The 15204-nt window shown below is 33.6% G+C and overlaps 1 protein-coding gene across 1 annotated transcript; it reads right to left on the bottom strand.

Annotated features, from left to right (window-relative positions):
• Nucleotides 1-11171: 11171 nt before the first annotated feature.
• LOC130628627 (homeobox protein HMX3-B-like) lies at nt 11172-13645 on the bottom strand. Its single transcript, XM_057441609.1, has 3 exons — nt 13531-13645; nt 12829-13013; nt 11172-12157 (listed from the first exon to the last, which is right to left on the bottom strand). The coding sequence occupies exons 1-3, from the start codon at nt 13643-13645 to the stop codon at nt 11963-11965; spliced, it is 495 nt and encodes a 164-aa protein (XP_057297592.1). The 3' UTR covers nt 11172-11962.
• Between the last annotated feature and the right edge of the window lie 1559 nt (nt 13646-15204).

The following is a 15204-nucleotide window of genomic DNA, read 5'->3' as shown; positions in this document are numbered from 1 at the left end:
GATATGTTAATTTCAATTCCGTTACACGATTCGATAGGTTTTATATGTTCCGTGCATTCTATAAGCTGCCATACTGAAAAAAGACGAAGATAACGTTCTGATATTATTTCAACAGCACCAAGTTTCAGCTCAATTTTGGTTTTCTGATTAACCCTTTGGGTCCAACGTCTTCAAAGCATACAAGAAACTATTCTTTAAGGCAACTTTTGCAGCCTGAAAAACACAATACCCCGCCGTTAAACAACGTTATTCTAACGTTAGATTAACGTTAATTATTACGTTATCCTAACGTTAATGGTAGGTTGGGTTCGAAGGTTTATCTAACGAAAAACGGTAACGTTAAGAATTAGCGTTAGGACTACGTAACGTTACATTGCATTAACGTTGGCCTAACGTAAAGAAACGTTGCACTAACGATAATTTGAGGGATCGCAGCACAAAAAAGTTAATTATTTTGGTTAATTTTACTTTAAATAAAAACTAACTGAGGCAAAATGCAAACAAAAATAAGAAAAAATGAAGAAACCTAAGTACACTTAAGTGAATTAATTTGAAAAGGGCAGGTTCGCGGCAATTTATGTCAAATTAAAACACAGGAAATCTTGTTGGTACGCTACTTTAAGGAAAGAAAGTTCCGCGGTACGAAAATCACCGCGAAATTTCAGGAATTTACTTTCGCGGTAAGTTAAAAAGCAATCGAAAAAGAGAAAATAATAATGTCATTACAGTTTAGGGTGACGATATTACGAATATAAATGTGTATGAACAAAAGAGAGAGAGAGAAAATTGACTTAGTTTTTTTGTGACTAAATCAACGCGTTTTTAGAAAAAATAAATATTACGCGGGAATAAACTTTCGCGAAAATTAAGGCGAAAGTTTCTTCCCTTAAAGTATATGACTATTCAAATCAGGAGAAAATTTTACTCGCAAAATATATGAAGTCTTACGGTTTATGTCATTCTATTGCCCGACTGATACAAAAAACCGTTAGTATGAAAAAATACCGTGTTTGGATAGGTTTACGGCTTGCTAAAATAAGGCTTTGTATGGAGCCATACTAACCGGTTTGGGAAGCCATTATTAAAATGGTTACATAAAAACCAAACAAAAAACATTTTCATAGCACACAAAAAATAAAAAAGTAGCTCGCCTAAAACCACATTTTTGTTTCGGTTCACATAAACAATGATTCGAATTTGTTTTGTGAATTTACAAAAGTTTCAAATCGAACGGTCGTGAATTCCAAAAGCATTAAAATCGAACCTGCGTTTTTTCTCTCTTGGTGAATTGGGAATAGTAACTTAAATATAGCTTTGTTGTTCTTTTTTTGTTCCCAAAGGAATATTTACTTTTAAATAAGATACAATCAGTTAAAAAAACCATAGTCATAAGAAAAAAACATAAAAACAATAATCTATTATTCTCATGTCTTTATGGGCGAGAGATACTGCCGAAATGGCGCATTTTTAACTGTTGTTTGTGCTGTTGTTTGGACTTCTTGCTTGGTATTTGAGTCTATTTGTTGCAATTGTTACTATGCCTGGCAAAAATTGTGCTATATTTGGATGCCCTACATCACGGAGAAACTAAGAGCTCAGTATTTTTCAAGTTCCACTACCCAATACTGATGTAAAAAAGAAATGGGGGAAGAAACTTACTAGCATTATTACGAAAGACAGGGTCATTGATGATCAGCTGAAAAAACGCATCGTAACATTTAAATTATATATATGTGAGCGTCATTTTTCTCCAGAACAAATGTGAGTTTATTCAACTCGCAAAAGCTTGAAAGGAGGAGAGCTACCTCATCTCAATCTTCCACAAAAAAGTATTTGTCAAACCACTTCAAAAGCTCCTCGATCCAGTACTTCAATTCAAGAATGGGAAGATTTCAATATTATTCAAGATCTTTCACCGCCTCATTCTCCAACCACTACATAGAAACTTCTTTGACTTCAGTCAGCGAACTTCAAAACCGTCATTGAGCAGCTGTTGGCATATTGACAATCAAGACACACTAGTTATCGTTTACTTGTACTTCATCTGGCCATATCATCTCAATGTATGAAATATTCATTGATCAATCTCTCTCGCTTTCATTGAGAATATTTGGATGGATGTTACCTAGCGATCATGAATTGTACACCTCCTATAAAAAGTCTTTTTATAACATCACCCCAAACTTCATAGCAGAACTTAATGGTTATAAATTATGTGTTGGTATTGCTGCACCAGATTGTGCTAATAGCAGGGAATTATCCTTTCAAAAGCATGTTATTCCCAAAAAGTTTAATTATTTGATATTTCAACAAAAATCATTCAAGTCGAATCTTCACCAAGATCAATATTATCGCACAAATTTTTGCAGTATTTTAACTTTGCCTGGGAAACTAATCCTTGTGCTAATTGTACAGCACATAACGTTAAATTTAAATCTTCTACGGCCCAGAAAGAAACCAAAATGCTTGAACCAGCAAATCAAATTCACCTCTCCTGAACGCATAAAATTAACCATTCAAAGTCATCGGTTAGAGGGCAAACATTTTCAAGTTAATGGTGGCAATGTAAGTCATGAAATAAGCTCTGATTTAGTTACCTTGTTCAGTGCTTGCGACAAAAAAAAGATTTATCACCGTTTATAAAATTATTTGGGAAGAGCAGCAAAGGTATATTCAATCTTCTTCATCAACTAGTGTCTGGTACCATCCAATGATTATTAAATTTTGTCTAAACCTGGCTGCAAAATCTTCTGCTTATGCGGATTTGAGATATGATCCTATGACTGATAGTTGTATGCTGGTTCTTCCACGCCTGCGAACACTTCGTGATAACAGACATCATATACTATCATAACAGACATCATATAACTAATTATGGGATTTAATCCTGAAGTTATAAATGATCTTGCCAAAAAAACTGCCACATTTTCAGATATTGAAAGATACACAATAATATTGTTTGATGAGATGAAAATTCAGGAAGATTTAGTATGGGACAAATATTCTGGCGAACTTATCGGTTTTGTTGATTTAGGTAAAATTCATACAAACTTTGCCACTTCAACAACCGTTAAAGATCTTGCAACACGTGTACTTGTGTTCCTTGCTAAAAGTGTTGTCAATTCTCCTTCGTACAGTATCGCAACATTTGCTACAACTGGGATTACATCATATCAAATTATGCCTATATTCTGGAAAGCTGTTCTTTATCTAGAGAGAATAAATTTGAAAGTTATAGTGGCTACAGCTGATGTTGCGTCACCAAACAGACACTTTTTCAGAATGCATAAATTTTTAGATGGTGACTCTGACAAGGATATAGTTTATCGTGCTAATAATATCCATACAAATGACAACCGCTGCATCTTTTTTTTTTTGCTGATGCTCCGCATCTTATAAAAACATCACGCAATAGTCTCTCAAATTTTGGTTCTGGTTTACATTCTTTGGAGTCATGTTACACAACTCTATCATAAAGACCTAGAAAGTGGCTTAAAATTAGTTCACAAGTTGACAAATGCTCATGTCCAACACACACCTTTCTCTGTAATGAAAGTTCGTCTTGCCTCTCAAGTCCTTAGTGAAACTGTCGGTAGTGTTTTGAATGAATTCGGTCCACCTGAAGCAGCTGGTACAAGACAATTTTGTCTTATGATGGATAACATTTTTGATTGTTTAAACGTAAAGAACACTGTTGAACATGACTCTGTTGATGATGTACGTTTTGCATGGTTGGATGATTTCCTTTCCTATTTTACATTATGGATCTATTGAAGAACGTGACGAAAACTTTACAAAAAATGCAAAATCAAATATATTTAATTCTTGGCAGACACACAAATAACTAAAAATTACAGTCAATTAAATCAAAGAAGTTGTTAAATTCCTTTTAAAACATGGTGTACTATATATACTTTTAGAAAGATTTTGCCAGGATGACTTAGAAAACTATTTTGGTAGACAGCGCGCAATTGGATCTCGTCGTGACAATCCTTCTGTAAGAGATGTTGGGTATAATGATAATATCATCAAAGCTAAATTTTCCGCAAGACCTATTGCTGGGAATGTTCAGGGGACAAGAAGTAAGTTTAACATCATTGATGGCACTCCATTACCGAAAAAAAAGGAGACTCAGTAAACCCAAAAATTTCGGACATGAACTTAAACTGTCACAACGGCTATTTTTATGGCCACAAATTTAAAAAAACATTATTTTCTGGTTTTATTCTCTAGTTCCTCTTATTCTGAAAGAATAGAGATTGGCTTTTGTTGATGATTCACTCCAGAAATGCTAATTTCATTTTTATTGTGGAATTAGGCAGATTAATCCGTAATACTACTCAAGGGTAAAGTTTATTTGTTTTTACAATATTTTTTTTCTACAAAGTTTAGTGTTGGTAGAATTGGCGTAATTTAATTTGGCGAATGGCGAAAAAACGTAACTTTGGCCGAAATTTAATTTGGCGGATTTAGTTTTTCTTCCGCAAAGGTTGGTGGGATATATTTTGCCGAATGTCTGATTCATGACTTATTTGCCCCAAATTTTTAGTTTATTTGTTATATCACATATTAATAATATTTACTATTTGAAGTTGCAAAAACTTACTATATAGCAGCAGCTTCTTTTTACTTGTTAAGCTAAGCCGAATAATGATTTTTATTAAGTGTGTGGCTATAAAAATAGCCGTTATGGCAGTTTTTAAAGTTCATGCCTGCAACTAAGTCAATCAGTGTCCCATGTCTGTGCTGCTGCTTGATTTCTTTATTTCAGTTCTTAGTGATTTCTTTTTTGCAGCCTTCTTAGCAGCTTTGTGTTTTTCACGTATATCTTTTGCGTATGAAAAACTCCGAACTCTTGTATACAAAGTGAGCATATGTTCCAGAAGGTTTATACTGACTTCTTTGCTGACTTTTAGATCCACAGTATAACAAATATTAAAGTTCGACAAAATAGAACAGTTTTTCAACATACCTTCAAGATCATGACATTTCAAAGTTGTGCTGAAATGTGAAGTTTTCGATCGAAATATTTTTTTACATTCTCAAAAAAGATCTTGGATTTGTTTATTCACTCTCCACAATCCACCTCTGTCTTGCGTATTGATCAGTGTCTGCGAATTGTCACAGTCAACTTTGCACGCCTGTAAAATTAAAATAGCCTGCTTGTTGTGATCAGTACATTTCCTTGAGAAACAAAACTTTGTGTGAAACTTATGTACAATAAATCCAGCTATATATTGCTTTTCAGCTCATTTTCAGAAATCGCCATAATAGTATCAGGAAGAGACGCCATAACTTCATCGGTTCCTGAGAGATGAATTAAAATGTGATTAGCAACTTCACTTAATAAAATGTTGCTTAAAGTCACATCTTCAAACTTTAAGGGTAGAAGATTATCCCCTAGTAAGCCAAAATAATGAGAATACAAATTCCTGATTAATTCCCATTGTTTCCTTACGAGCCCTGCAACTGCATAGGCATTGGCAATCTGCTTTGCGGTTGACATTATTCTCTTTATACCACACACCCAGCCCAATATGATGAAAAATTCATTATTATGCGCTCACTACTTGTGACCCGTTGTTTATAACTCAATTATAATTTCATTCCCTTAAGCATATAATGAGCATGTTAACTCGTGTGTGTAGAAAAAGAAAATTAAATAAAAAGTTGCTGTATTCTAAAGTAGGTAGATATAGAACTTTGTTTTATACTTGGATTTCGTTGAAAAAGTGTTATAGATTACAACACTGTGTCAGGTAAATTTAATTCGTGTCTTTTTATTCTTAAATTTCACTAGCAGAAGGTCTAAAAATGTCGTTATGACTGGGCTAGTTAAGACAATAATCTAGGAAAAGGTTGTTAATGAAGGATTCTAAGTGTATTGTGTGTTTTTCTCTAAATAATCAATCAAAATCGACTTAAATATGGGATACTATTGAGATCACTTTCTTTCTTGTAGACATTAAATGTGAGAACGTGGCATCTGCTATCGACATCAACATCCGTGTAGAATGTCAAAAGAAATTTGAAGATGAGAACTTTTATAATGTTAAAGATAGAGTTTAAGGACGTTATTGAATACTGGAGACACCAATCTTAAGCTTAGGCCAAACGTATCCAACATTTCATCCAACATCAAAAATTTTCGGTTTGATCGCGACCAAAATTTTCATCCAACATTTAAAGCTTCATCTAACACATTTTTCGTGTTGGATGCGTTTGAGCACTTTTTCATCCAATATTACGCGTTTCAAATATTGTGAAAAATAAACAGACTGTATTTATTACGTCAATATCACAGTACAGAGATGAGCAACTCAGACGAAGCCAAGATGAGCATTTGTTCAGGCATTTTTATTAAAGGAAAGGCGTTTAAGAAATACAAGAACAACTCGCGCCTTCTTTTTATCAATTCTCTGGCTTTCCCCTAACAAGGCCTATCGTCGTCTAAAAGTCTAAATCTAATAGTTCTGATAGAACAGCAGGGAAGATCATCTGCACGCCCTTCGCCATTTTGAATTTTTTTTGAAAGAAAGAACGAATACACATGTTTTGTTTTTATAGAAAGAGAGAATGAATGAACATATACGTTGGGTGAAATGTTGTATGATCGTTTGACCGGCACAAAACTTTCACCCAACATCCATCCAACATTCATCCAACAAACGTCCAACCCAGGGATGAAATGTTGGATGAAATGTTGGACACGTTTGACCTAAGCTTTACATCATTTCTCAATGAAAATTGTGGTTGAGATATATCAAAATTTATCGTGAGTGCCAGAAGGATATATACAACATACTATAGAGGAAGTCTACAGAGCTCATTAGTACAGCCCGAGAATGCAAATCTGTTCGAAGATTCAATCGTTTTTATTGCTGGAGAGAGTACATATTGATCCTAATAATCCGAACAGAAAGGATTGGCGAGAAGTTACAACATTTACGATGAAAGAGGATATCTTGCACAGATACCTGAGGGAACAAGTTGAACAATTGGAAACATTAAGATTACAGTTACTCAGTATCAATGATTTAGTGACTGCATAAGGTCATTGTCATGATATTTTTAGGCAGGATTTCTTTAATATAAGCTGGACGACAAGCTAATAGGACATAGGAGGAGAACTTTAAATCAGTATGCCATGGTTGGAGGAAGAGGCAGATTTTATACTCCTCAAGAAATTAATCTAAACAGCTGGTTCTGCGGTGAATGTATACAGCTTAACCCTACTCGGTCCGGCGGGGGGCGGATTCTGCCCCTCCCCAACCCCCTGACGGTTTTTCTTTAATAACTCCTTATTGCTATGTTATATGTCTATGAAACTTACTGAGTTTCAATATTTATCTTTTAGACACCTGCATGCCAAATTTTTAGGTCCCATCTTTTTCAGAGGCTTTGATATTGGCCATTACTCGAAACTACCCCTAAACATCTCTATGAAACTTTTTTTATTAAAAAGAATCATTTTCCATAATTTGAACACGTGATTAAGCCGATTTCCCGATTTTGTCGGATTTTATCCGAAAATCGGAAAAAACCGGATTTTCGGGCAATTTTTGGTATTTTTTTTGCGATCCACGTAAAAACCGGAAAATTTGTTATTTAGCTTTTCGCTCTGGAACAAAAGTAATTAAATTTTAAGCAGATAGTGGCATTTTTAACAAATTTCAAGCTTCTAATGACGTCACAGAAAATGTGCTTACGCAAGCAAAAAGTTATTGCTGCCATTTTGTTTCCTTTAAAACGTACTATAAGTGTGCCAAGATTCAATTTGAACAACCCTATGAAAAGTTATTGAGGGAGAATGTGACACAACATCTGCAGGATATCGGGAAGGTCGGTTTCTATTCGAGTTACCAAAGAAAATTGCTTCAATGAAAAAGAAGGCTTACAAGTACGTTTCCTTATCTTGCATTAAAAAATAGAACAGCGTATTAGTGTCTACAACTCTAAATATTATTTGAATGCAATCAACGCAACAAAATTAGTGAATGTACATTAACATCAGAAAACATCATAGGCTCATAATTTTACATTTATATCTCCTATATTTCTAATATAACGTAATTTTTAACCAAAATTTAGGAAAGATGGGAATTAAAAAGCTATTGCAGACTAACAGCCATAAGTTTGAGAAATGAAAAAGATGTTTGGCTAAATTAATAGCGACCAAGATGAAATTGGTAGTTCGGAAAAAGCTTTGGTAGTTATTAGGTACTTAAGATATATGTTTGGAGCATTATACATGTCTTCTTCCTCAATTCCAGCCTGAACCATGGCATCATGCCAGCGAACTCTCATATATCTTTCCTCCTTGTAGTTACGGTGACAAATTAAAGAGCAGCTTAACATCTTCGCAATGTGCGATGTTTTTGGAAGGTATGACTACTCCAATGTCATTAAAACCTGAAAATCTTTCTCCAACGGAAAGTACGACTTTTTTCATGCCTTAGGTGCACATTGGAAGCTTTTGGATATTAACTGTTTTACTGTTTTTTTCAAATACTTTATTTGAAACCAATTAAAACAGATTTGGAAGGAGCACAGACGAATCTTTTACAATTTATTCGTTTGTTAATGAAAATGGTTTCCAAAAAAACTGTGGCACCCAATTATACTCCTGTTTTCGAAGTGGAATACGGTGTGTACCAGCGTGTGGAGATTACCACAATGATTCTTATGAACGCATTAGGCTTTGGGGTTTTACAGACCGTTTAATATCAACATAGATGCCACTATTAAGGCAATTTATCACTTTCCTTCAAATAATTCTCATTAAATTTGTTCTTTTGAAGTTAATTATCTTCAGTAGAACGGTTTGACTTCGTTCCATAGCTGTACTAGCAATTTTTAATTTCCCTATTTTAGTCTGTAAGTTGCATTAATTTTGCCTTAAAGTTTCATAATTGAGGCAATTTAAATTCTTTACCTGCATAAAATTTCCTTTCAAACGGCATATAATGCGCTTATTATTTAGACCTGGGAATATGAATAAAAGATTTTGGTGGTAGCTAGCTACACTTTTCTCGAGTTTTCTTTCCATAAAAAATATAAATTGGTGTTCCCTATATAGCTATAGCTATACTTTCCAGTACTGAACTGTTACTTCCACCTGGCTTACTAAAACCAATTCCCTACTGCATAAAAAAACATTTGCATATCATGCGGTAAATTTTAGCTAGCTAGCTTGTAGACCAGCTCTCTTCACCATGGCTGGTTGGCCATATGTGTGGCACTGAAATTAGCTATCTAAGGAATGGTCAAATGAGAACAGTGAATGTTGTTAAAAGAGAGAGCCAAATTATGTTCTTGATAGATATGTAAATTAGCCTTTAATGCGTGCTTTAAATTCAGTCGCGACATAATCAAACGGGAGCATACTTCGATCCTTCTTCTCTCCCACCTGTTTCTTTACACTTATATGCTGAGTACAATATTTCGCGGAAACACATAGATCTCTAATAATGGACCAATCAAAATCCATCACGTGACTTTCGTTACAGGGGCAGCAAAACGGGCTGTTATTTTGACTTGAGTGACTTATACGAAAGTCGAACAAATAATGGTCAAAAAATTTATGAGCACTGTGGACAAAAAGCAACATTTAAAAACATTTAAAATATCACATTGGACATCCAAATATAACTGAAAAAAAGGGAAATGCTTGAACGATGACGTTAATAATGAAAGGTAAAATCGTTTTTCAAGAATAATATAACATACACACAGTTTTGTCTTTACATTCTTAATCTTTGTGAAAAAAAATTTACTTTCTCTGCCAAGTGAAATAACATGATTTCCTTCTGTAAACTCATTCAAGCCTCGAATACCACAAAACTATTATATAAAGTACACATGTACACATTTGTTTTTCTTAATTAAATTCGTATATTGAGGCTTGATGTTATTATTTTAATACCTTTCAGTCGTGAATGTTCTTGTTATTTATGTTCTTCGAACTTTTTTAGCAAACTAGTCAGTGGCCTGATAATAAATCCACGGTTTTGCCCGTCCTTTATTTACCGTGTAACTCGCTACTGCAGTTATCATTTTGCGTGACAGACAGACAGACGTATACGGTTATTATCGTAACACGACGTTTTTCTCGGGCACAAACAGACAGACAAATACAGCTATTATGAAAGAGACTAGTTGTTAGCCCGTGGAAAAATCCACGGGCTTGCCCGTCCTTTAAATTAACCCGTTGCAACAAAGTGGACAGAAATATATCGCATTTGGTATTGATGCGCATTTTAAAAATTTCGTGTTTCCGTTACGGGACACGGCTTTTGCGGACACACAGACAGACAGACAGACGACGGCTATTATTAAAGAGACTAGTCGTTATCCCGTGTTATTAAAGAGACTAGCCGTTAGCCCGTGGAAAGTCCACCGGGTTGCCCGTGATTATTATTAAAGAGATTAAATTAATGTTTTAACAAGAAAACAGGGGAATTATACGAAAAAATTACAGCATTAGAACAAATAAACAGATTGTATGACCTTGAAATTATTTTCTCTGTCAGAATGGCATATCTATTAAATGTTATTATATGACCTATTAAAACTTTTTCCACCTTTTAATTGAAAGCGTCAAAAAGCAGATACTAAATGTTTCAGGCCATTCTGGATCAAAAGTAATTAATGAAAATATGCCACTTAGGACATAACCCTGAGTCCTATTTTATGTCTTTGTACATTATGATTTGTGTATGCTTGCCACGCCCATTCGGGGTTAATCCACTGCAGAATAAAAGACAAAAAATAATACAAATGGGAATTCGACACTTTCTTGTGACCTGAAGAAAAGAACAATCGTTAGAGTAAAAAAAGGGTCTATTAAAAGCTAAATTATTTGACATAATAATATCTAATGGATTTATATCTTTTTTAAAGTTAATGTACATCAAAAATGCATATCAATTTTAATATTTTTAAATAATATGTTGCCTTAGTCCATTAATTTAAAAAGGCGCCATTTAGAAAAAAATATGTTTTTTGCCCTTTTGAAATGCGATGTACAGGTTACTTTGTGCATAGCTTTGCTGCTGGAAACATTAAAACATGAAGAATTAAGACATGGTGAATGTAATTAAATATTATCTCAGTGTGCCGGACATGCAAAAACTCCCAAAAACAACTTAAGAAGTTGGAAAAGTTGTAGGGCGTAAATTGGCGTATATTCAAAATAATAACGCCCTAGATTATAAAGCGGTGTTCGTAACAAGGAACACTAGTTGAACAGTCTTAAACAAATTTTAAAAAAATGGCATGGCTACCCGACTGCTTTTTTATATATTTTACAGTTTCTTTTTGAAATAATGAAAAACCAACTAGTGGAAGTTTTAAGTACAAACGATTAAGCGTTCTCAAGTTATTGACAAAATTTAATCTAACCTATTTTTGCTCAACAAGCAGGTAATGGAAAAATCTAAGCGCTTAAAGCAGTATCTTCCAATATTGTATTAAACTGAAAATCAAGCTATAAAATTAAAATTACATGAAACTCCAATTGTTATCATCAAACATGAAAATAGGTGTACATCTAGATGGAACCAAAAATAAAAACAAATTAAATTCCATATATAAATTTTATTCAATATTTCTATTTCTATTTCAACGTATTATATTTTACATCTGTTGATCCTAGGTCCTGTTGAAGACCTGAAATCATTAATCATTTACATATTTACATATATACATAAGAAATTGTTCCATTGATTTACAACATCCAGTAATGGAGCAATTAGGACACCAATATTGCACTTCCTGCATTAGAAACCCACCTATTAAGTTGCTTGGAAGCTGGTAGGCAACAAAAGTTTAACTACCATATCTCTTGACATCAAAAACTCTCGTATGCATCCAGTGAGAAACCTAGGCTATGGTCACGCAGCCTAAGCTTAATACGAAGTTTCAATAATGTACAATTATAAGTTATTTTTAGAAGAGAAGTCTATAGAAATATTTTTGAACGAGCTTCATAAGGACTTAAATCTGTTCGAGCATATAGTGGATAATTTCTATCCTTTGAGGCTACATCACGTGTTATGTTTGGTATCATACTGTGATATGATACATTGCTGCTGTGGTTGGTGTGACAAAGCTGTTTCTTCCATTTATTTCGTCTGTTTTGAAGCCAGATTTTGACCTAAATAGGAAAAAGAAAGTTACAAAAATATTGCACAACAAACGAAATTGAAAATTTCTTAGAACAGTATAATTTAAGTCTGGTTTTTGGTACAATACGTAGATAATCAGAAAACCACCCAAATAATGGACTTATTAAATTAGTTTTACTTTGATTTTAGAATCACATAACAAGAATATATTTTTCTTAGTCCTTCTTGTTCTAATATCTACATAACTCTCCCATTGCAGCACTCTAATCCCTTGAAATTCCTAAAGGCTTGTATTTTGGTTTCCTAACATTGGTAAAAAATTGACAGAGTTTTTCGCAATCTTTTGTTTTGAAAACTTTATTTTGTATATGTTAGAAAGAAAATGGTTGATCGATTTAACTATGACATTAACAGTACAATAACAGAATTCTGCGAAGGAATCGAGATGGTGTATCACATAATAGTGATGATAAACTCAAAATTTAAAGAACATATTTTTTTTCTCTAGGGTTTTGCTTTATATTTAATAAAAGAATAATAGAAGAATATAAAATAACTTTAAAAAAATTATTTTCTGTGTTTATGCAAACCGTTTTCCTTTTTAATTTCTTACGAGCGATTGAAACAACAACATTTACCTGAGTTGAAACTTTCTTAAAGTGAAACACTGTCTATGACGTAAAGAAATTAGCTTCCATACCTGTGTTTCTGATAACAACAAATCACCAGCTAGCTTTTGTCTTTCAGAATTTGTGAAATATTTCTTTCTATCGAATGCATTCTCAAGTCTTTGTATCTGCTGCCTTGTAAATACTGTTCTTGTCTTTTTCTTGCGATCAGGTGATCCACAGTCTTCGCCTTGTTCCTCTTTTGTGTTGATAAACGCTATAAAATAACAAGATACATGATAAGAACATAGATAAACATTCCAATGTTGTTTGTGTGTGTTTTTATGTAACTTTTATGCATACCAAAGGAAAATCCGACTAAAATCGTTTAAAATTTATTCAATTGTCATTGTGCTGAAAATTGACGTCACTTGAATATGTTATACGTGCCTACATTTTTGTCGCGTGTTAAACGATTGGTTTCGGGTGCCGAACTCATGAGTAACGGGTTTTTAATGACAGCCAACAAATTATTGTCACTTACATGGTACTGCACTTGTTGATCACATTGTTCAAAAATAACACAATTTTGTGATGAAAAGTTAAAGAAGGAAAATTATTCTTAAAAAAATCGACAGATTCTGCCAATTTCGAGCACACATTGTGCCAGCAGGGAAGCTGGTTTTATCTCAAACAATTTTTTTTCCACTTTCGAGTTTGAGATAGAGAGATTCAACAGCATATATGAAATCTAGTGGCTATACGCAAAATTAAATGAATAAAAAAATGCTAACACTTTTCGCTGCGTTCCCGTTCCACCATAGTCTGTTCATCTTCATAGGAAGGAACTCGCTGATCGGAGAGCTGGAGAATAGCAGCTATTGAAAAATCCGTCAGTCCTTTTGCCATCATCATTACTTGTGTGACTTGTTTTGACCGAAGCCAGAAGAAAAGTTAAATTTCTTCCAGATGTTCATCATCATAATCAACCAATTAATTAATTGTTTAATTGTCCCAATAAGTGTAATTTATAGGTTGATAGCGTTAAGTAAAAAAATTTTCTTGTTAATTTTGGCCAAAAATAGCAACATTTAATATCACTCTCCATTGTTAGGATGAAAAAAATGCTGAGCTAGTTTGTGAAAAAAAAGACCTAAAAGCATTTGTAACTTTTAATATACAACGTGTCTATTTTATAGAAAAACTTATGTGGAACAAATCGTCAATATTTTTAGAGTACAGATTTCCCGCATCGCTATTTGATACATCCTTGCCCGCCTGTTAGCATGAAGTAAAGAAATTTACTTGGACAGGGGTTATTACTATGATTATAGGCGCGATTAAAATAGCGTTTTAAATTACGAAACCACCAGTCACACACAGATAGCGATTATAATGTAGATATATCGCTGCAACATGGTTATATGACTGGCTATTAACCCTATATGGTCCGGGGTTTTTCGAACAATTATGACCAGGGGGGGAGGGGGGGCGAATCTGCCCCTCCCCCCTTAATAACTTTTTATAGCACACCAAAAAAGAAACAAAGTGGCAGCAATAAATTTTTGCTTGCGTCAGCACATTCTCTGTGGCGTAATCAAAACCTTGAAACTTGTCCAAAATGCCACTATCTGCTTAAAATTTAATTACTTTAGTTGAAGACCGAATTTTTAAAATCTGTTTGAACTCTCTGAAAGCTAAATAAATGTTATTTAACATATTTTCTGGCTTTCACACAAATCGCGTAAAAAATTGCCAAAAATTGCCCGGAAATCGGAATAATTACGTGTCCAAAACATGTAAAATGATTCTTCTTGATGAAACAAGGTTGTGTTGTAAGTTTCAAGTTTCAACGAAAATCCTAACAATCGTTATTATACATTCCCCATTATAAGGGTTTCATAGAGATTTTTATGAGTAGTTTCTTGTTCACTATTCAATTATACCGGATTATACTTGATTTTACCGGGTTATACTTGATTATACCGGTTAATATTTTATTATACCGGATTATACTTGATTATACCGGGTTATACTTGATTATACCGGGTAGTATTTGATTATACCAGATTGTACTTGATCAACAAGTGTAATGATTTTCTAGCATGCGCCATGGCTTGTGTTTAGTGTTTAATAAATAATACCTAAGGGGGAGTGTTAATTGTTCCCGGTAATAAAAAAAAAGAAATTGTTGCAGTTTTTTAGTTTCCTTTTATTTCGTAAATGAATGAAAGTTTTATTAAAGTTGTTAAATTAATAAGTGATCCCTCTTCGCTATTAATTAATTGTAATGAAACCACGGATATATAATAATTCGTGTAAATGATATTGTTGTCAGCATTAATGTGTCAATTTGACACCACCGGACATCGTCAATACAAAACAAGATCTTGATTAGTGTGTATTGTTTTAAAACTGGACTACAGGATGTTATTCATTTATTTATTCCGTTCTAAAAGTAATTTTAG

Source organism: Hydractinia symbiolongicarpus, chromosome 15 (genome assembly GCF_029227915.1).
Source record: "Hydractinia symbiolongicarpus strain clone_291-10 chromosome 15, HSymV2.1, whole genome shotgun sequence".
Taxonomy (NCBI): Eukaryota; Metazoa; Cnidaria; class Hydrozoa; order Anthoathecata; family Hydractiniidae; genus Hydractinia; species Hydractinia symbiolongicarpus.
Note: the sequence above shows the minus strand (reverse complement) of the source record. Positions and strands in the feature narration are given on the sequence as shown.